Below are 18935 nucleotides of genomic sequence, written 5' to 3' on the forward strand. Positions count from 1 at the left end.
GGAACCATGGTAACTGTTGAATTGTCACAATGTGGTGTGAAGGAACCATGGTAACTGTTGAATTGTCACAATGTGGTGTGAAGGAACCATGGTAACTGTTGAATTGTCACAATGTGGTGTGAAGGAACCATGGTAACTGTTGAATTGTCACAATGTGGTGTGAAGGAACCATGGTAACTGTTGAATTGTCACAATGTGGTGTGAAGGAACCATGGTAACTGTTGAATTGTCACAATGTGGTGTGAAGGAACACATGGTAACTGTTGAATTGTCACAATGTGGTGTGAAGGAACCATGGCAACTGTTGAATTGTCACAATGTGGTGTGAAGGAACCATGGTAACTGTTGAATTGTCACAATGTGGTGTGAAGGAACCATGGTAACTGTTGAATTGTCACAATGTGGTGTGAAGGAACCATGGTAACTGTTGAATTGTCACAATGTGCTGTGAAGGAACCATGGTAACTGTTGAATTGTCACAATGTGGTGTGAAGGAACCATGGCAACTGTTGAATTGTCACAATGTGGTGTGAAGGAACCATGGTAACTGTTGAATTGTCACAATGTGGTGTGAAGGAACAATGGTAACTGTTGAATTGTCACAATGTGGTGTGAAGGAACCATGGTAACTGTTGAATTGTCACAATGTGGTGTGAAGGAACCATGGTAACTGTTGAATTGTCACAATGTGGTGTGAAGGAACCATGGTAACTGTTGAATTGTCACAATGTGGTGTGAAGGAACCATGGTAACTGTTGAATTGTCACAATGTGGTGTGAAGGAACCATGGGAACTGTTGAATTGTCACAATGTGGTGTGAAGGAACCATGGGAACTGTTGAATTGTCACAATGTAGTGTGAAGGAACCATGGTAACTGTTGAATTGTCACAATCTCTTTCCTTCTAACATTCTCTTTTTACTTCCTACATTGTCGTCCGTTTCTGCCTTTCTTCCCTTTGCTGTTGTTTACTATCCATGCTTTTAGTTTGACTATCAGAGGTACTAATCACCCTGTCTCTCCTCTCTCTCTCTCTGTCTCCCCTCTCTCTACCTTCTACTCTACGCTCTCTCTCTGTCCTCCTTTTTCTCTCCATCTTTCTCTCTCTCTACTCTCTTCTCCTCCCACTCCCTCTCCTCCCCCTCTTCTCCCTCTCTCTACCTCTCCTCTCTTCTCCCTCTCTCCTCCCTCCACCTCTTCTCCCACTCTTCTCCCTCTCTCTACCTCTCCTCTTCTCCCCCCCTCCTCCCTCAGGGCCAAGATGTGTAAGGGGCGTACCCAGAGACGGACAGTAGTGAGGGGGGAGGAGCCTGTGGTAACTGGAAGCAGGTTCTCCTGGAGCGACTAGACGACCCCTCTGAGGGGTCACGACTCCACGTCCTCCAGCAGCACCTTCATCACCTCATCCACCTCTACTGTTAGGAGGAAGAGGAGGAGGAAGGGGAGGAGGGGATGAGGAGGAAGAGGGGAGAAAAAGGAATAACAGGCCTCCTTTATCGCTTCGCTAGTTTCCTGTTCGGCCTCTGACCCCGCCCCTTTCCCTGAAGATCCACCAATCCTATGCATCAGGCACATGCAATCCCAGAGTGCACCTCAGTCCTACCACTGTCTTCCTGTTTCAACAGCCACTACTGTTTGGTCTTAACCTGCTTATTCACTTATTATCTTTCTTTCTTTTTTGTTTTCTTCTTTGTGTGTTTTTTCCGTTTGCCTTTTTTTTGTGACCAAAGAGAGTTTTTCCATGTTTGTTTTCTGTATGTATTGGATCTTGATGCTGTGGTAGAACACAGACAGACATTAGGCATATATGTGTTGTACTGCTAGAGTAGGTGGTTGGACTAACAGACACTATGATGTACACCTCACAGCACTACCTGTCACTGGTACTACAGTAACACCTCACAGCACTACCTGTCACTGGTACTACAGTAACACCTCACAGCACTACCTGTCACTGGTACTACAGTAACACCTCACAGCACTACCTGTCACTGGTACTACAGTAACACCTCACAGCACTACCTGTCACTGGTACTACAGTTCTTAGTTATTCTACGACATGAAAACTATAGCACTTCCTCTTCCTCATATTGACCTTTCTTTAAAAAAGGTCAGATATCACGATGTCACCTGTAGCAACCCTTAACCCCAATCCCTGCTTCCTGCTTCCTGCTTCCTGCTGCTGGAGTTTTTAGTGTTCTTGTTCTACCTGTCTTCAGAAAGTAGCTATATCTAAATATGTGGTTAAAAAAAAACGTTTGTCATCTGTAACCTAGGCAACCTTATTAGTCCCCTCCATTACCAGGTAGAGTAGGCATGATTGGTTGGTTAGCTGGTGACGATCATAGCTGAGATATGGTTAATAATATATATAGCCTTGATCCTTTTCTCTCTCCCTCTCTCTTTCTGTCTCTATCTATCTATCTTTCTTCCTGTCTTTTAAACTCTCTCTATGGTTTGTAACATTTCCAACCTCCTCTCATTGTTTGACGTGTGTGCATGTGAATTAGTGCAAGCGTGTGTGTGTGTGTGTGTGTGTGTGTGTGTGTGTGTGTGTGTGTGTCAGACCTGAATTGCTGCTATGACGGGAGTGGTTGGTAAAAACAGCAATCTTCTCTGTTATTGGTTCAATTATTTCCTTGTTTTTGAACTTCTTCTTCTGTAGTTTTGGTTCAGTTCACTATCTAGATAAGGAACTGGTTTTGGTTTGTTGGTTTGTTATGGAGACTTGGCGTTTCCTTTTATTAGGAAATTCAATTATTTATTTATTTTTTCCCAATGGTGAATACGCTGTGAATAAGTTGATAAGGTGTGATCATGACTGTCTCGTTTAGAAGCAGTCCTCTGATATGAAGGTTTCTGTGTCACTAATGGCATCCTATTCCCTATGCAGAACCCATCGGGCCCTGGTCACTAGTAGTGCACTAAATAGGGAATAGGGCTCTGGTCACTAGTAGTTCAATATATAGGGAATAGGGCTCTGGTCACTAGTAGTGCACTATATAGGGAATAGGGCCCTGGTCACTAGTAGTTCACTATATAGGGAATAGGGCCCTGGTCATAAGTAGTGCACTACATGGGGAATAGGGTCCTGGTCACTAGTGGTTCACTATATAGGGAATAGGGCTCTGATCACTAGTAGTTCACTATATAGGGAATAGGGCTCTGGTCACTAGTAGTTCACTATATAGGGAATAGGGCTCTGGTCACTAGTAGTTCACTATATAGGGAATAGGGAGCCATTTGTGCCACAGACCCGAGGTTGGTACGAGAGCTTCTCGGATGGTTCTTCGTTTGATTTATCAATGTGATTATTGATTACTTATCGGCCCTTGAGAGTGTGGGACCAGGTGTTAGTGGTTGTGTGTGTTTGTGTGTGAATTTGACGACAAGAGAAAAAGGAACTTTATTTCACAACAACCACGTTGCACTCCTGACTGTCAGGGGGGGCGCACCTCCGCGCTTTGGGCACAAGGACACAGGAAATGGTATGTTTAGCCAATGGGAAAGGCCCATCTAGGCAGAATACAGTATTTGTAGCCAATCAGACAGCCCCATGTAGGCTAGGTTCTGTATGTCCAGCCAATGGGAAAGGCCCATCTAGGCAGAATACAGTATTTGTAGCCAATCAGATAGCCCCATGTAGGCTGGGTTCTGTATGTCTAGCCAATGGGAAAGGCCCGTGTAGAAAGTATATGAGGGCAGGTACAGGACAGAGACACACCTGACTAGAGGTGTGGTCAAGCAGGTTGAAAGTATGTATACACAGCATCATTCACAGCTCAGAGCGTTAGCTACTGTATGTATTTACCACATTCATTAGCTACTGTATGTATTTACCACATTCATTAGCTACTGTATGTATTTACCACATTCATTAGCTACTGTATGTATTTACCACATGTCATGTATGTACTTCACTGATATCACTGCTTACTGTGAGTGATGTTTAAAAATAATTTAAAAAAAACAAAACAAAGTGATACAAATGCAAAACGAGTGGAAGTTCACTGTGACTGGTCGGTCCGACTTTTAATTTAACCAATCAGCATTCTGTTTCCTTGGTGACGGCATTTATATACATATATGATATTATACATATATAAATATTTACGGAGGGCATGTGTTAGTTTATTAAAACGGTATAATAATCAAATGCTGCAGTGTGTTTATGGCTGATAGAGAATAAAATGTACAAGTAAATGTCCTGTTTCCTGTTGTGTTTTTATTGTGATGAGAAGTACTGTTGATGAAAACCTTTCAACTTCTCTCTTCTTTAAGTGACTACAATATAACTTATTACAGGACAGAACTTGTTCATTACAGGACAGAACTTTTTCATTATAGTACAGAACTTATTCATTACAGTACAGAACTTATTCATTATAGTACAGAACTTATTCATTATAGTACATAACTTATTCATTATAGTACAGAACTTATTCATTATAGTACAGAACTTATTCATTATAGTACATAACTTATTCATTACAGGACAGAACTTATTCATTATAGTACAGAACTTATTCATTATAGTACAGAACTTATTCATTACAGGACAGAACTTATTCATTATAGTACAGAACGTATTAATTACAGTACAGAACTTATTCATTATAGTACAGAACTTATTCATTATAGTACAGAACTTATTAATTACAGGACAGAACTTATTCATTATAGTACAGAACTTATTCATTACAGGACAGAACTTATTCATTATAGTACAGAACTTATTCATTATAGTACAGAACTTATTCATTACAGGACAGAACTTATTCATTATAGTACAGAACTTATTCATTACAGGACAGAACTTATTCATTATAGTACAGAACTTATTCATTATAGTACAGAACTTATTCATTATAGTACAGAACTTATTCATTACAGGACAGAACTTATTCATTATAGTACAGAACTTATTCATTACAGGACAGACCTTATTCATTATAGTACAGAACTTATTCATTATAGTACAGAACTTATTCATTACAGGACAGAACTTATTCATTATAGGACAGAACTTATTCATTATAGTACAGAACTTATTCATTACAGGACAGAACTTATTCATTACAGGACAGGACTTATTCATTATAGTACAGAACTTATTCATTATAGTACAGAACTTATTCATTACAGGACAGAACTTATTCATTATAGGACAGAACTTATTCATTATAGGACAGAACTTATTCATTATAGTACAGAACTTATTCATTATAGTACAGAACTTATTCATTACAGGACAGAACTTATTCATTATAGGACAGAACTTATTCATTATAGGACAGAACTTATTCATTATAGTACAGAACTTATTCATTATAGTACAGAACTTATTCATTATAGTACAGAACTTAGTCATTACAGTACAGAACGTATTCATTATAGTACAGAACTTATTAATTATAGTACAGAACTTATTCATTACAGGACAGAACTTATTCATTATAGGACAGAACTTATTCATTATAGTACATAACTTATTCATTACAGTACAGAACTTATTCATTATAGTACAGAACTTATTCATTATAGTACAGAACTTATTCATTACAGGACAGAACTTATTCATTATAGTACATAACTTATTCGTTACAGTACAGAACTTATTCATTATAGGACAGAACTTATTCATTATAGGACAGAACTTATTCATTATAGGACAGAACTTATTCATTATAGTACAGAACTTATTCATTACAGTACAGAACTTATTCATTATAGGACAGAACTTATTCATTATAGTACAGAACTTATTCATTATAGTACATAACTTATTCATTATAGTACATAACTTATTCATTATAGGACAGAACTTATTCATTATAGGACATAACTTATTCATTATAGTACAGAACTTATTCATTACAGGATAGAACTTATTCATTACAGGACAGAACTTATTCATTATAGTACAGAACTTAGTCATTATAGTACAGAACTTATTAATTACAGGACATAACTTATTAATGGGTTCCATGTTTCATCACAATATTGTTTAGAACGTTTGTTTTGGACCGATGCCTGACTGAGCATTCTACTCAATACATCGTCAATAAGCGCTGATGAAGATCTTCATCAAAAGTCCATTACAGTGTCTTGGAAATAAAATGACATTCAACAGGAGGCAAATAATTAGTAGGAAAATCTTTTGTTATCATTTTGATGTCACCAGATTGACTTCAGATGCAGTTAGCTAGCTAGATAAGCTTGAGGGGACGTCACCGGATTTCAGCTAGCTAACGTTAGCATTGCTAGCTATTTTTGGACAGAAACTTTGTTAGCTAATGACAACATTGACGTCTGTTTAAAGTAAATCTGACAACATGATAATTCTGGGAAAGTTGTTTCCTACTAAATATTTGACTACTTTAGCAATGTCATGGTATTTCCAGGTCACTTTAGTGTAATTTAGACTAAACAGTAGTTAGCCTCCGTCCAGAACGACTGGGCTTCTCACCACTTTAGGGCTCTACTATGCCCCTTCAATAGAGGACGGCTTGAGAACGTTCATAACAATGAATCCAGAATTCGAAATAATGTCACGGGTCTGGCTCGGATCTGATTGTCAGGGGTATGTGTCATTTTAACTGACTTGTCTGGAAGGGCCCATAACGAACGTGACTGCTGAGAGAGAGAGAGAGAGAGAGAGAGAGAGGAGAGAGAGAGAGAGAGAGAGGAGAGAGAGAGAGAGCGCGAGAGAGAGAGAGAGAGAGAAATTGTATAATTTATGCCGCTGCTCTTGCTTTTCATGAGAGTGGCGCGTGCAGCTTGTAGAAGTTAGGAGATATCTAATCAGAAGATATCTAATCAGAAGATATCTAATCAGAAGATATCTAATCAGAAGATATCTAATCAGAAGATATCTAATCAGAAGATATCTAATCAGAAGTTAGGAGATATCTAATGAGACGTTAGGAGATATCTAATGAGACGTTAGGAGATATCTAATGAGACGTTAGGAGATATCTAATGAGACGTTAGGAGATATCTAATCAGAAGTTAGGAGATATCTAATGAGAAGTTAGGAGATATCTAATCAGAAGTTAGGAGATATCTAATCAGAAGATATCTAATCAGAATATATCTAATCAGAAGTTAGGAGATATCTAATCAGAATATATCTAATCAGAAGTTAGGAGATATCTAATCAGAAGTTAGGAGATATCTAATCAGAAGTTAGGAGATATCTAATCAGAAGTTAGGAGATATCTAATGAGAAGTTAGGAGATATCTAATGAGAAGTTAGGAGATATCTAATGAGAAGTTAGGAGATATCTAATGAGAAGTTAGGAGATATCTAATCAGAAGTTAGGAGATATCTAATGAGAAGTTAGTAGATATCTAATCAGAAGTTAGTAGATATCTAATCAGAAGTTAGGAGATATCTACTGAGAAGTTAGGAGATATCTAATGAGAAGTTAGGAGATATCTAATCAGAAGTTAGGAGGTATCTAATCAGAAGATATCTAATCAGAAGATAGGAGATATCTAATCAAAGGAAGATGGCGAAGGATAGGCTACAACGACCAAGAGCAAACAGGCAGGCCGGCTACTACTTAATATTATGAATGGAGTTATGTGTTACTGTAGGGTGAGAAAGTGCATGCACTGCAGCATAGTTAGCCTAGCTAGCTAACGGTAGCTAGCTTAACTAGCTTATCTTCCCGGTTTGATCCAGTCCAAGACAGGTACTATGCAATCATATTTGATCCAGTCCAAGACAGGTACTATGTAATCATATTTGATCCAGTCCAAGACAGGTACTATGTAATCATATTTGATCCAGTCCAAGACAGGTACTATGTAATCATATGTGATCCAGTCCAAGACAGGTACTATGTAATCATATTTGATCCAGTCCAAGACAGGTACTATGTAATCATATGTGATCCAGTCCAAGACAGGTACTATGTAATCATATCTGATCCAGTCCAAGACTGGTACTATGTAATTATATTTGATCCAGTCCAAGACAGGTACTATGTAATCATATTTGATCCAGTCCAAGACAGGTACTATGTAATCATATTTGATCCAGTCCAAGACAGGTACTATGTAATCATATTTGATCCAGTCCAAGACAGGTACTATGTAATCATATTTGATCCAGTCCAAGACAGGTACTATGTAATCATATGTGATCCAGTCCAAGACAGGTACTATGTAATCATATCTGATCCAGTCCAAGACTGGTACTATGTAATTATATTTGATCCAGTCCAAGTTACAGGTACTATGTAATCATATCTGATCCAGTCCAAGGTACAGGTACTATGCAGAATAATATAAAATGGTCTGAGACCAGGCTGGGGAGCAGGGAGGAGTATTTGATGATAAATAACCTAGCTATGGCAGCTATTATAGCAGGAGTCTGCTTGGTTAGTTGATGTCTCTCCATCACTCCTCCCTGGTCTCAGACTATTTCATGTTATTCTGTATGTAAATCCGATAGACTCCATTTAGTATGATAGGTTACGTTTGGTATGGTTACATAAGACAGGTGGTTAATGAAGGCAAAAACGAGAGGGCAAGAGTTTCTACTGTTAGACAATACCAGAGTTTCTACTGTTAAGTCAAAGATTTGTCTAATTAATCCAAGATGGACCACAGCCTGTTGTTTCCAATGGAAGCATATTAATCTTAGTGAGCAGAGCCAAACACGAGCTTGAGATCAAACGTTTCATAGATAAGAAAAATGAGCAGAATGTCGTCCAAAATCCATCTCGCTCCATCTTCTCCCACTGCTGGGCACTGGGCTTCGAGTGGAAACGTCAACCCGGATGCTTCACATTTATACATCCTGTGAAATATCTGTCTCATTGTTCAATCTGTGGTTTAGTTAGACACCACCATGGAAAATGTACAAAGATTTCCAAACTGTGGCGTGGTAGCATTTCACAGCGTCTGAACACGCAACAGTGAAACATATTTTTTTTTATTAAATCGTAAGACCAAGAAACAACAACAAAGAAATCTAAAACAGAAAAACAGCAAACATTAAAAACTGTAGCCTACATTGAAACAAAGACATGAGGCAAACACAAGGATAGTAGAAAATAACACGGAAAACGTTCGCTTTCAAATATAACTGATCAAATGTGGATTTACATACTCTTTTGTAACATTTAAAATATAAGCGTTATTTTAATATAAAAAAAAAAAGTGTGTTCCCTGACCGGGAATCGAACCCGGGCCGCGGCGGTGAGAGCGCCGAATCCTAACCACTAGACCACCAGGGAAAGCTACTTATACCAGGACAGTATGACTTTTCACTTGGTTACTCAGCGCTGGTTTACAGCTGGAAGTTCAACTTGTCGCTCTTTCTTTGAAAGAAACAATAACCACATATAAAAGTTATCAGTATCTTTGCAATGACACATTCAAAAGCTGTGTGCACGGTTTCCACCTTTCAGCACTGTAGGCTTTCTGTCTGGTAAACAAGCAAACTTTAGTGGAAGTCGGGTGACGCTTGTGGAGACTTTAACGTTAGCTATATGGTTTACAGCTAGCTAACGTTAGCTATATGGTTTACAGCTAGGTAGCTAGCTAACGTTGGCTATATGGTTTACAGCTAGGTAGCTAGCTAACGTTGGCTATATGGTTTACAGCTAGCTAACGTTAGCTATATGGTTTACAGCTAGGTAGCTAGCTAACGTTGGCTATATGGTTTACAGCTAGCCAGCTAGCTAACGTTGGCTATATGGTTTACAGCTAGGTAGCTAGCTAACGTTGGCTATATGGTTTACAGCTAGGTAGCTAGCCTTGTGAAGACTTTAACGTTAGCTATATGGTTTACAGCTAGGCTAGCCTTGTGAAGACTTTAACGTTAGCTATATGGTTTACAGCTAGGTAGCTAGCCTTGTGAAGACTTTAACGTTAGCTATATGGTTTACAGCTAGTCAGCTAGCTAGCTAGCTCTGGCCTTTAATCAAGCTGTTCCACTCTGATGTTGATGAAAGCCCGACTGTCTAGCAGAACCAGCGGCAGGAGAGGCCCGGGCGGGTGGAACAACGGATAAAAGTCGCCGAAAACAGCAAACTCTGAAGGTGGGTCTTCGATGACGAGTAGGGTTGACAGGAGGAGCCAAGGACAACGTGTTGCATCAACAACCAGGTATGTACAGCAAACATCAACCAAATATTACAGGGTCACTACGGTCATACAGAAGCCACATCTATATCTATCTATAGTATCTATCTATATAGTGCACTCAGGGCTGCCAACTTTTGAAGAAAGCTTTGAGTGAGATTTTGGCGTGCTGCCCAAGGAAAATTGTAGTTTTAAAGCGAATTTCCTGCTGTTCTACTTATTTTGACATGGAAACAAATCACAGGTCATGTGTATTCAGAATGTTTTGAATATTAAATTAACACTCAAAATTCGACAACTTTGTTACTTTGAGATTTTGGGGGGGGATGAAATTTAAAGTATGTAAATAAAAAATAAAAAAATAAATGTTTAGGTGGTTTTACACTTTATTCAGACATTAAATGAAATCAGATTACAAGACAGGTGAATGGGGAACACAGTAGGAAGGTCAGTGGGTTGATTCCTGCTCTCTAGAAACAGTAGGAATGTCAATGGGATGATTCTTGTTCTCTAGAAACAGTAGGAAGGTCAGTATGTTGATTACTGTTCTCTAGGAACAGTGGGAAGGTCAATGGGATGATTCCTGTTCTCTAGAAACAGTAGGAAGATCAGTATGTTGATTCCTGTTCTCTAGGAACAGTAGGAAGGTCCGTGGATTGATTCCTGTTCTCTAGAAACAGTGGGAAGGTCCGTATGTTGATTCCTGTTCTCTAGGAACAGTGGGAAGGTCCGTATGTTGATTCCTGTTCTCTAGGAACAGTGGGAAGGTCCGTGGATTGATTCCTGTTCTCTAGGAACAGTGGGAAGGTCCGTGGATTGATTCCTGTTCTCTAGAAACAGTAGGAAGGTCCGTGGATTGATTCCTGTTCTCTAGGAACAGTGGGAAGGTCCGTGGATTGATTCCTGTTCTCTAGGAACAGTGGGAAGGTCCGTGGATTGATTCCTGTTCTCTAGAAACAGTGGGAAGGTCCGTATGTTGATTCCTGTTCTCTAGGAACAGTGGGAAGGTCCGTGGATTGATTCCTGTTCTCTAGGAACAGTGGGAAGGTCCGTGGATTGATTCCTGTTCTCTAGAAACAGTGGGAAGGTCCGTATGTTGATTCCTGTTCTCTAGGAACAGTGGGAAGGTACGTGGATTGATTCCTGTTCTCTAGGAACAGTGGGAAGGTCCGTGGATTGATTCCTGTTCTCTAGGAACAGTGGGAAGGTCCGTGGATTGATTCCTGTTCTCTAGGAACAGTGGGAAGGTCCGTGGATTGATTCCTGTTCTCTAGGAACAGTGGGAAGGTCCGTGGATTGATTCCTGTTCTCTAGAAACAGTGGGAAGGTCCGTATGTTGATTCCTGTTCTCTAGGAACAGTGGGAAGGTACGTGGATTGATTCCTGTTCTCTAGGAACAGTGGGAAGGTCCGTGGATTGATTCCTGTTCTCTAGGAACAGTGGGAAGGTCCGTGGATTGATTCCTGTTCTCTAGGAACAGTGGGAAGGTCCGTGGATTGATTCCTGTTCTCTAGGAACAGTGGGAAGGTCCGTGGATTGATTCCTGTTCTCTAGAAGTCGCTCTGGATAAGAGCGTCTGCTAAATGACTTAAATGTAAATGTAAAATGTAGAAACAGTAGGGAGGTCAATGGGATGATTCCTGTTCTCTAGGAACAGTAGGAAGGTCAATGGGAACGCTCTGCACAGGAAATACTTATATTAATGGTTGATGGCAGTGGGTGACCAAATCATAGATTGCAGTCTCCTTGTCCATAGACTGCTTTCAAGGTAAGGACACAAACATTTAGATTGTAGTACATTTTAGGTGAGTTATCTCTTTAAAATAGGTCTGGAACAAAATCCTGCTTGCTCTCCAGGAAATATCACGACGGACGCGGTGCAATTTAGAAGCAGCCCAAAACCCCGCAACGCGCGACCAAGAGTATGTGAGCGAACCAGAGCTGGAGTGGAGCCAGAATCGGAGCAGTTTACTGCAGCTCGGAGCTCAGGGCGAAGAAGCATAGTAAGATAATCAGAAGCTGATAAGCTTCTATGTTGTTCACCACAGTCGTCGTATTAGGGATATCTAGGTGAAGTGTCCAACGTTTTACTGAAAATTCGGAACATTCTTACTCTGGGAAATCTATGTGAAATATCTATTTCTCTTTAAACCAGGAAATGTTACTTTCATTTTTTTTTGTTTCCTTCGTTACAGGTTATGATAATCTACAGTCTGAAGCTGAGGCAATATCCCTTGACCCAAGGACTGTACCTGAAACGATACAAGATCACCGGTGAAGTGTTCATTAGAGACATCCTTATCAACCAGTGGAACTGAAGAAGAATTCCTCACTACCAGGCAGACTGTCAGAACATAATTTATAATAGTTATCTGTGGGACTGATACCAGTGTAGAAGAGCTGGTCATGTCTAATAGTTATCTATGGGACTGATACCAGTATGAAGAGCTGGTCATGTCTAATAGTTATCTATGGGACTGATACCAGTGTAGAAGAGCTGGTCATGTCTAATAGTTATCTATGGGACTGATACCAGTGTAGAAGAGCTGGTCATGTCTAATAGTTATCTATGGGACTGATACCAGTATGAAGAGCTGGTCATGTCTAATAGTTATCTATGGAGGACTGATACCAGGGTAGAAGAGCTGGTCATGTCTAATAGTTATCTATGGGACTGATACCAGTGTAGAAGAGCTGGTCATGTCTAATAGTTATCTATGGGACTGATACCAGTGTAGAAGAGCTGGTCATGTCTAATAGTTATCTATGGGACTGATACCAGTGTAGAAGAGCTGGTCATGTCTAATAGTTATCTATGGGACTGATACCAGTGTAGAAGAGCTGGTCATGTATAATAGTTATCTATGGGACTGATACCAGTATGAAGAGCTGGTCATGTCTAATAGTTATCTATGGGACTGATACCAGTGTAGAAGAGCTGGTCATGTCTAATAGTTATCTATGGGACTGATACCAATGTAGAAGAGTTGGTCATGTCTAATAGTTATCTATGGGACTGATACCAGTGTAGAAGAGCTGGTCATGTCTAATAGTTATCTATGGGACTGATACCAGTGTAGAAGAGCTGGTCATGTCTAATAGTTATCTATGGGACTGATACCAGTGTAGAAGAGCTGGTCATGTCTAATAGTTATCTATGGGACTGATACCAGTGTAGAAGAGCTGGTCATGTATAATAGTTATCTATGGGACTGATACCAGTATGAAGAGCTGGTCATGTCTAATAGTTATCTATGGGACTGATACCAGTGTAGAAGAGCTGGTCATGTCTAATAGTTATCTATGGGACTGATACCAATGTAGAAGAGTTGGTCATGTCTAATAGTTATCTATGGGACTGATACCAGTGTAGAAGAGCTGGTCATGTCTAATAGTTATCTATGGGACTGATACCAGTGTAGAAGAGCTGGTCATGTCTAATAGTTATCTATGGGACTGATACCAGTGTAGAAGAGCTGGTCATGTCTAATAGTTATCTATGGGACTGATACCAGTATGAAGAGCTGGTCATGTCTAATAGTTATCTATGGGACTGATACCAGTGTAGAAGAGCTGGTCATGTCTAATAGTTATCTATGTGACTGATACCAGTGTAGAAGAGCTGGTCATGTCTAATAGTTATCTATGGGACTGATACCAGTGTGAAGAGCTGGTCATGTCTAATAGTTATCTATGGGACTGATACCAGTGTAGAAGAGCTGGTCATGTCTAATAGTTATATATGGGACTGATACCAGTGTAGAAGAGCTGGTCATGTCTAATAGTTATCTATGGGACTGATACCAGTATGAAGAGCTGGTCATGTCTAATAGTTATCTATGGGACTGATACCAGTATGAAGAGCTGGTCATGTCTAATAGTTATCTATGGGACTGATACCAGTGTAGAAGAGCTGGTCATGTCTAATAGTTATCTATGGGACTGATACCAGTATGAAGAGCTGGTCATGTCTAATAGTTATCTATGGGACTGATACCAGTGTAGAAGAGCTGGTCATGTCTAATAGTTATCTATGGGACTGATACCAGTGTAGAAGAGCTGGTCATGTCTAATAGTTATCTATGGGACTGATACCAGTGTGAAGAGCTGTTCATGTCTTATAGTTATCTATGAGACTGATACCAGTGTAGAAGAGCTGGTCATGTCTAATAGTTATCTATGGGACTGATACCAGTGTAGAAGAGCTGGTCATGTCTAATAGTTATCTATGGGACTGATACCAGTGTAGAAGAGCTGGTCATGTCTAATAGTTATCTATGGGACTGATACCAGTGTAGAAGAGCTGGTCATGTCTAATAGTTATCTATGGGACTGATACCAGTGTAGAAGAGCTGGTCATGTCTAATAGTTATCTATGGGACTGATACCAGTGTAGAAGAGCTGGTCATGTCTAATAGTTATCTATGGGACTGATACCAGTGTAGAAGAGCTGGTCATGTCTAATAGTTATCTATGGGACTGATACCAGTGTAGAAGAGCTGGTCATGTCTAATAGTTATCTATGGGACTGATACCAGTATGAAGAGTTGGTCATGTCTAATAGTTATCTATGGGACTGATACCAGTATGAAGAGCTGGTCATGTCTAATAGTTATCTATGGGACTGATACCAGTATGAAGAGCTGGTCATGTCTAATAGTTATCTATGGGACTGATACCAGTGTAGAAGAGCTGGTCATGTCTAATAGTTATCTATGGGACTGATACCAGTGTAGAAGAGCTGGTCATGTCTAATAGTTATCTATGGGACTGATACCAGTGTAGAAGAGCTGGTCATGTCTAATAGTTATCTATGGGACTGATACCAGTGTTGAAGAGCTGGTCATGTCTAATAGTTATCTATGGGACTGATACCAGTGTAGAAGAGCTGGTCATGTCTAATAGTTATCTATGGGACTGATACCAGTGTGAAGAGCTGGTCATGTCTAATAGTTATCTATGGGACTGATACCAGTGTAGAAGAGCTGGTCATGTCTAATAGTTATCTATGGGACTGATACCAGTATGAAGAGCTGGTCATGTCTAATAGTTATCTATGGGACTGATACCAATGTGAAGAGCTGGTCACTTTTAAAGGACTTGGTGAATGATTACCTTGTCAATAGGACGATTGAATATTATTGTCTTGTAGACAACAATTTATTTATTTTTGTGTTTCCTCCTAATACAGGATGTGGTAGGAATCGTAAGGGACATCATCATTACACCTGTTAATACTTATTTTCTATAACTTTGTGTGAAATCAATTTCTTATTGTAACAGCATGTACAATATGCCCTTTTGTGTTTTATAGAAATTCAAGGTGTTTCATGTGAATGATTTTATGCTTATTGCTAATGTTTTTTATAATGCCTATTTTTTCATGTTTTCTATTATTTTCTAAAAATATATTTTTAGGTGTAAGAATATTTAGAAGATAAATACACAATCCAGAGACAGAGTACAAGAGGTCAAAGGATGAGAGTCAATAGAGGACTAACGATCAAGGGAAATAGTGTTTTTTCTGTAATAGGGAATTATTGATCAACGTTTCAGAGACATGGGAGGAATATGTCTTCTGAAATAGGATACTTGTTATTTGGCCATTGGCTAGTTTTATTGGAAGGATCTAATTTGTCAACCACAAGTTCCTTATCTTCTCCCCCTTCCACTTGCCTCTTCCATTTTTGTGGTAATGCTGCAATTAGTTGGTTGTAATTGTGGGTAGAGCAGATATTTCTATATATTTGTGTTAGCTGCATGTGTGACATAACTCCACCAGTCCTATTTAGGATATCATTTACACAGATTATACCATTCTTTCCATAAAGATTTTTTTTTATTATCAATTAGTATATTTGAGATTAACCATAATATTTGTTGTAATATTTGTTCTGTATTTTCTGGTGGATTTAAATGAAATAGCGAAACTACTTTCTATGGATTGTTTTAAAAATAGCTATTTTTTGAGGGGAGATGAAAAGTTGTAATCTAAATAAAGGGAAAAGGCCGTTCTAGAACATGTTTTTTTTTTAATATCAATTAGTATATTTGAGTTTAACTATAATATTTGTGGTAATATTTGTTCTGTATTTTCTGGTTGATTATAATGAAATTGGGAAACAACTTTCTATGGATTGTTTTAATAATAGCAATTTTTTTTGGGGGGGGGGGGTTAAACGTTGTAATCTGATTAAAGGGGAAAAGGCCGTTCTAGAACATGGGGTGAGACATTCTTACTAATCGGCTAGAGAACCAGTTCGGATTTAAGTATAACCTTTCCATGACTGAAACCTTTAGTAAGGGGTCTTTAATATTTAATAGTTTCTGCCCTCCGAATTCATATTCATTATATGAATAGGCACGTTTAATTTTGTCTGACTTGCCGTTCCAAATAAAATTTAATATTATTTGCTCATATGATTTAAAAAACAAGCAAATTGTGGTTCCCACTATGTGAAATCAGTTAGCAATAACAAGTAGTCATTCTGTATGGTTATCATGTGTCATACATGTCATTTAGATGTTTATACTTTACAAACACACATTTTGTTTCTGTAGTTCTCAAAATCCATATATAGTAGACACAAATCTATAGGTTTACCAAACGGTTAAGTGGTTAACCATTAAGCGCAGTTGGATTAAGTGATGGTCAAATGTATTAAAACAGAATGAGAAGAGAATCATATGAAACGTGTTGTGAGCGTTGCATTGTGAAAGGGAAGGTATTTCTAGATGAAACACTGACTAGGTTTTGGTGAAAAAGTTACTGTGGGATTTTGTGTCTTGTACTTTAGTCAATTGAAAATGTGCTTAAAGTAATACAAACAGCCTTTTGATGATCTGCTGTGAGTTTCATACTAAAGAGTTGTGGAATTTTACCACATACTTGTGAAAATAGTACCAAAGCGGTAAGAAAACGAAATATACAAGCTTTTTAGGACGCGGTTTTATGGTATTTACTGTGTTTCAAATCATATTTAAATAAAGCTTTCTGAAATGTTACTGTTTCATCCACAAGTTACCAAGTGGTGCCTGGAGAAGTAGATATTCTCTAATTTTACAAACGACCTGCGAAGGAAAGGAGCCTGGTGTGAAAAGTTGTTTTCCTATAGTTTTGTGTGGGTTTTCCTACATCTTTTGGGGGCGGTTTCACTCTCAAATCACACGTCTTTATAAAAAATGACCAAAATTGATTGATTGACCTAAGTCCTTAACAATGCTTAAACCACATCAGGAGACCGTTTTTATAGGTCTGGGAAAAAATCTCAAAAATATATTTTTTGTGAGGCTGTCTATTAATTAACTTTTTGTTGAAAACAAATATTTGAATGGGAAGAGACTGTCACTGGTAACCATGGTTAAAAGGAGGCTATAATATAATATTGTTTGGTCTGTAACTTACCACCCTCCACATGGAGAAAATCACCTGAGATCATTATAACACGCAAAGTAAGAAAAACTATTAAATGTATCATTCTAACATTGCCTAAAATGATGAATAAGACACTAATGAGATAGACCTCCACTATAACAATGTAGATGTATAGTTTATGGCATATATGACGATAAACGGTTGAGGAAAACCCTCATTAACTTTTCCCAACTTTACGTAAATCACCAGCGGCGACCGCTGGGCGATGACCAATCATATCGAGTGGTTCCCGTGACGATGACCAATCATATCGAGTGGTTCCCGTGACGATGACCAATCATATCGAGTAGTTCCCGTGACGATGACCAATCATATCGAGTGGTTCCCGTGACGATGACCAATCATATCGAGTGGTTCCCGTGACGATGACCAATCATATCGAGTGGTTCCCGTGACGATGACCAATCATATCGAGTAGTTCCCGTGACGATGACCAATCATATCGAGTGGTTTCCGTGACGATGACCAATCATATCGAGGGGTTCCCGTGACGATGACCAATCATATCGAGTGGTTCCCATGACGAATCTGACGCGATGGGACCTACGGCTGGAGACTTTCTCCAGCAAAGATGGCTGACAGAAATACTAGGACGGATGCAAATGTAATTAATGATAAAGTCATAACGATTCATGCTAAAAAATTTACAGTTGAGAGGAATGTGTTAGCTAGATAGTGTAGAGACAAACGATTAGGCATTTTTTTGTTGTCATAAAGTTACTTACGAAATTCGCTATTCAGCAAGATAGCTGACTAGCTAACATTAGCCAGCTAGCTGACTAGCTTTATTGGTGTTGTGACATGAGCATGCAATTGTAATTCTGGTTGTTTAATGTTTTAGGGACTCCTGAAACAACCAGCAAACCAGACTGACGTCTTGTGAAACAGTGGATGTAAATAATCTAGCTAGCTAAAGCATTTACTACAAATTGAATGTACAATTTTGTAAGCTTGCCTTGCTGATATTTGCAATGCAGATGAAGTAACGTAGCTAGCTATTTTCTTGCTTATTGTGCAGTGCAAGATAGAAATATGCCTATAAGTTAGATGTGTAGCCGATCTGTGTATGGACCCTAAAACGTTTGGTATACATATTAGTTCAGAACCTAGCTATGAACCTCAGCTATCATAGCCAGTTGTATCAACTTCAAAACAGTCTGAATGACATTAATGAAGCCTATGGATTGAGTAGAATATAATATAACTTTGTGCCAAGGATGCAAGTCGTATATACATGTAGTTATTGAGATCCCCACATTGTAGCCTGTACATTTAATATATTCACTGATCATGTACTCTACCTTGGCAAATAAAGGTGCAGTTTAGGTATGAATGTCTTTGAGATTATTTTTCAGTCATATCCAATACCAGGAGTATCAAATTACAGTCTTTGAATGATG

The 18935-nt window shown here is 38.8% G+C and overlaps 1 protein-coding gene, 2 long non-coding RNA genes and 1 other non-coding gene across 4 annotated transcripts in view; 3 read left to right on the plus strand and 1 right to left on the minus strand.

Annotated features, from left to right (window-relative positions):
• Window positions 1-4202, plus strand: part of LOC139579579 (ankyrin-3-like) — a 258392-nt gene extending 254190 nt beyond the window's left edge. The window contains exon 48 of the mRNA XM_071408336.1: window positions 1254-4202. Coding sequence (XP_071264437.1) covers window positions 1254-1268 — 15 coding nt within the window. The 3' untranslated portion in view covers window positions 1269-4202. The remainder of the gene's footprint in view (window positions 1-1253) is intronic.
• A 4976-nt stretch (window positions 4203-9178) lies between these two features.
• On the minus strand, window positions 9179-9250 carry trnae-cuc (transfer RNA glutamic acid (anticodon CUC)). Its single transcript has one exon. It is a non-coding gene; the product is annotated as a tRNA-Glu (tRNA).
• A 2-nt stretch (window positions 9251-9252) lies between these two features.
• LOC139579580 (uncharacterized) lies at window positions 9253-17105 on the plus strand. The gene is made up of 2 exons (XR_011675791.1): window positions 9253-10124; window positions 12296-17105. It is a non-coding gene; the product is annotated as an uncharacterized lncRNA (long non-coding RNA).
• Window positions 17106-18000: 895 nt separating this feature from the next.
• On the plus strand, window positions 18001-18864 carry LOC139579583 (uncharacterized). Its single transcript, XR_011675794.1, has 2 exons — window positions 18001-18139; window positions 18377-18864. It is a non-coding gene; the product is annotated as an uncharacterized lncRNA (long non-coding RNA).
• The last annotated feature ends 71 nt before the right edge of the window (window positions 18865-18935 follow it).

This window comes from Salvelinus alpinus, chromosome 6 (genome assembly GCF_045679555.1).
Source record: "Salvelinus alpinus chromosome 6, SLU_Salpinus.1, whole genome shotgun sequence".
Classification (NCBI taxonomy): Eukaryota; Metazoa; Chordata; class Actinopteri; order Salmoniformes; family Salmonidae; genus Salvelinus; species Salvelinus alpinus.